Below are 4209 nucleotides of genomic sequence, written 5' to 3'. Positions count from 1 at the left end.
TCCTCTTCGGATGAAACCCTAGAGTTCTTTGATCGAACCCGCTGACTTCCCAATTCCATAAACAGATCATACGATTTATCACACCGAATTGTATCAGGTATTCAAGCAGATCAAAATCAATGTCGTGCTCTCAAACTCGTAAAGTTAAGCAACAAATCGCATTGAAAGAATTAGAGGAATTAGGGTCGTTCGAGTAATTGAGATGTGTAGATTCTAGAGAGAACATGGAATTGAGGCTTTTCTCTAGGGTTTGTTTGCCGTATATATGGGTGATGAGGGCGACGAAGAAAATGAGAGACGGATAGCGCTATTTAGGTCAAATATGGTGGGTGGTTCTACTCTGTTCTCTTTTTTCCTTTTTTTTTTTTTAAGTTGTTTTTAATTGTTAAAGAAAAATGTATTTTTAATCCCATTGTTTTAGAATTGTTACAAATAGCTGTGTGATTTAACAAGTGACAAGAAAAGTTTTTCTCGAGTTAGCAAAAAAGCAGAAGTAATGCAATATATTACCCCATTAGAAAATTAGCAACAACGTTTTTAATTTTTTTTCTTCTAAATATTGGAAAAATTTATAAAAAGCCCATTGCAACAAACTCTTTCATTGTTCTCTAATGAAAATTTCTAAAAGGCCCAATGTCACCTCGGATAATTTCCTCTTATTTTTTTTTAAAATAAAAAATCTAATTTTTTAATAATTTTTTTTTGTTTACGTGGCAGTAAAAGCATGGGTATCACCCATAATACACCGCCACGTAGGATTTGAGACATGTGTTAACATTTAGGGGGGGGGGGGGGGGGTGATGTGGCCTGCCGTTAAAAATTTGGACGAAATCCAGACGGAAGAACTAACTAGGTTTTTTCATTAAAGACAGGTATCAGCCGTGACACTTTTGGAAATCAAAGCGGCTATTTAATTCCGGTCTAAACCGCAGGTACTTGTGGATCATTTAACTCTTATTTTTATTAGTATTATTAGGTTGCTATCTTATTGCTTATATACTGTTTAGTTCATTTTCGTAGCATAGCTTGTAGTTTTGAATCCCTAGCTAGGTTTTGATTTTAATACAAAATTAATCATGGATTAGTAGCGTAATGATGTTGGACGTATCATGTTTTGAATGAGAGTGATATTGTGGTTTAAGACTGTGTTAGAGATCATCATATAAGGACATTAGGTTGTGTCGGAATAAGGTCTAGAAAGGATATTTGGTTCGGAGTGAGTTTTTTCCCAAAATCGAACGTTCAATATCGAGGCAAAACGTTCGACCCTTTCGGGCCGAACATTCAATGGCCAGGTAGTAAGCTTACTTTGCATAGTTAAGGACTTGGGGCCTTTTTAGCTCGAGATTTGAGACAAATGTTAGGTCTTTTCGCAAATTTGGAGGTTGAAAGTATCCGGAGGATTACCCGGTGGAAGCCTACAACTCAAGTGAGTAAAATTCACACAAATACTTGTTATATACATTTTCACGTAGCATGATTATTTTATGTATCAAACTTGCATGTTTACAACTCACATGAAATAGATTTTAAAATAGTGTGAACTCTATTTTATAAAAATGATTGATGAATAATAAGATAATTAATACAAGCATGTAAAAGATTGTGAATTAAATTACATCGTACGACATGGCATATCGGTACGTGCGGGATAATGACCATTAACTTACTATTATACAGGTTAATCATATGCTCAAGGAGATTTATTTTTATATTTGGCCTTGGATCCAATAGTTCTTTGTGACATGCGCATCATCAGTGGCAGAACCATGAATCTGTCTTAATAGGGACAGAATTAAAATAATAAAATATAATGATAAATATTTTTTTTAGTTCTTTTTATATACTATATTTTTATTATAATATATAAAAGTATGGTAATTACAATTCAAAATATAAATTATAACATAATATATGTATCACAAAAAACGTATCTATCAAACTTCATAAATATATGCCAAATTGATGTATCAGTTAACATGTAGGCACTAATACAAAAAAAAAAAAAAAAAAAAAAAGAAGAAGAAGAAGAAGAAGAAGAAGAGAAAAATACAAAATATAAGGTGTTTAAAATTGCATTATACGCGCCCTTAGAGAACCAAAATTATCAAGTATCAAATCTGAATTGAAGCTTTTAGAAATTTTCCTTTCAATGTAGACAACAAAATTATCTGCAAGAAACTCATCATCCATTTTGTTACGAAGTCTTATTTTAACAATCTTCATAGCTGAAAACGCTCGTTCGATAGTCGCCGTAGACATTGGAAGAGTCAAAACAAGACGAATCAATCTATCAACAAGATAGTATGTCTTTGATTTTCCTATCTCTATCAATCCTCGACATAATTCCGCAATTTTTTTAATTTTGGATGGTTAAGCACATCAAGTTCAAAATGCTTCAACTCAAATCTCAAAATAATTTTCTCCTGCTCAGAAAAATCAAGAGAGTAATACTTCTCCACAAGACTACAAATATCGTCAATGTTAAAGGATTTATAAGCATCATTTGAATTCAAAGATGAACTAAGTATCAAGAGTTCTATTGCTCGTTCACCAAATCTATTGTTGAGCTATTGCAATTGAAAGTCTATAGTAGCATTGAATATGTTAAAATAATAATGATGCTCCACCGTGATGTGATCCCATTGATGACAACCTCAACCTTCAACATAACGATCACTCAAATCTGGAATGTCAATTTTAAATTTCTTGGAGAAAGAGACTACTTTATCAAGCAAATTATCGCAATCTTCATTTTTCAATTTTTGGATGAGTGTTTTTGTAATAGAAACTGATTGCATAGCATTCAAGATGTCCTAAGATTTTTGCTGCAAATGTTGACAAAGACGATCGGTAATACCTATGATTTCCATCATCAAATGTAAAATGAATATGAATTTGAAGGATGTAATCATTTTATAAGCAACATTAGCATCCCCACGTTGAGAGTAAATAGATCCTCCTTTGATAATATTTTCAAGCACTGAACAAGTAGGACGAAACATCCTTATTAGGCTACAAATAGAATGAAAATGAGAACCCATCGAGAATTACCAGCTCGTTTCAAAATGCCAATTTGGTTAGCTCATTTTCTAGTTTCAAGTTCATCAATAGCTATCAAATGTGCGACTTCTGCTGTTTGAGCTGTTTGTAGTTCATCATGACATTTACATATAGCACCAACTACATTGATAATGAAATTCAAATTTGAGAAGAACTCATGAACAGAAACTGCCTCTCGAGATGCAACAACTAATGCTAATTGTAATCGATGAGCAAAACAATGAACATAGCATGCACATGAATAATCACTAAGAAATAATGCTTGCAATCATTTCCATTCACCACGCATATTGCTAGCACCATCATACTCTTGTCCACAAATACTTTGAATATCAAGATAATATTGAGAAAGAACATCAGATATTTTATTTTTTAAAGTCGACGACGATGTATCTTTAACATGAACAATATCAAAGAAGCGTTCATGTAAAAATCCATCTTTGTCAACAAATCTTAAAACAATAACCATTTGTTCTCTCTTAGATTCATCTCGTGCCTCATCAACAATAATGCAAAATTTTGAATCACCAATTTCTTCATAATTGCATCTCGTATCCTCTTTGCCAAGACATGTAAAATCTCTTTTTTGGACATGATGTGAAGTATATTTAGCATTTTCTAAAACAACCTTAGCAACATCCTCGTTGTAAATGGAGATAAGTTTTATCAACTCAAGAAAATTGCCACGATTTAATGAATCGGGACCTTCATCTTGACCTCTAAGAGCACATCCTTGAGATAGTAAATACCGAATCAAATCGATTGAAGTCTTTAATTGCAATCGATTGTTCAATTTTTCTTCTAAAGTTTGCTTATCTATCACCTTATCAATATGTTGAGATTGGTTCTTCAAAGTGTCACAATACTTAACAGCATTATTATGAGGTGAACATGACCCATTTCCCATATAGACCAAAAAAGCACAATTCATCCCATCATTAACCTTCTTTCAATTACGAAATCCTTCAATAGTATACACATTAGCTCCAAACCATCCCGTTGGCTTTTTACAAAATAGATAATAGGGTAAACAATAAATAGCATCTTTTGTAGGAGAGTATTCTAACCAATGAAACATTTTATACCAAGATGATTGAAATCTCCGATGATTTTTTTCTTTTCCTGAAAATGGGTATCCAAAATTAT

The 4209-nt window shown here is 32.6% G+C and overlaps 1 protein-coding gene across 1 annotated transcript; it reads right to left on the bottom strand.

The window, feature by feature from the left end:
• Window positions 1–3085: 3085 nt before the first annotated feature.
• LOC133863316 (uncharacterized) lies at window positions 3086–3970 on the bottom strand. The gene is made up of 2 exons (XM_062299264.1): window positions 3346–3970; window positions 3086–3258 (listed from the first exon to the last, which is right to left on the bottom strand). Exons 1-2 carry the CDS (start codon window positions 3968–3970, stop codon window positions 3086–3088), a joined length of 798 nt encoding a protein of 265 aa, XP_062155248.1.
• Window positions 3971–4209: the final 239 nt, after the last annotated feature.

Source organism: Alnus glutinosa, chromosome 3, assembly GCF_958979055.1.
Source record: "Alnus glutinosa chromosome 3, dhAlnGlut1.1, whole genome shotgun sequence".
Classification (NCBI taxonomy): Eukaryota; Viridiplantae; Streptophyta; class Magnoliopsida; order Fagales; family Betulaceae; genus Alnus; species Alnus glutinosa.
The sequence above is the reverse complement of the archived record's forward strand: the minus strand, read 5'-3'. Positions and strand labels throughout refer to the sequence as shown.

Coding starts and splice junctions, on each gene's coding strand:
- LOC133863316 (XM_062299264.1), bottom strand. CDS start 3,970: ATGGGAAATGGGTCATGTTCACCTCATAATAATGCTGTTAAGTATTGT. Junction 3,259..3,345: donor TGGTGCTAGCAATATGCGTG/GTGAATGGAAAT, acceptor GATTACAATTAG/CATTAGTTGTTGCATCTCGA.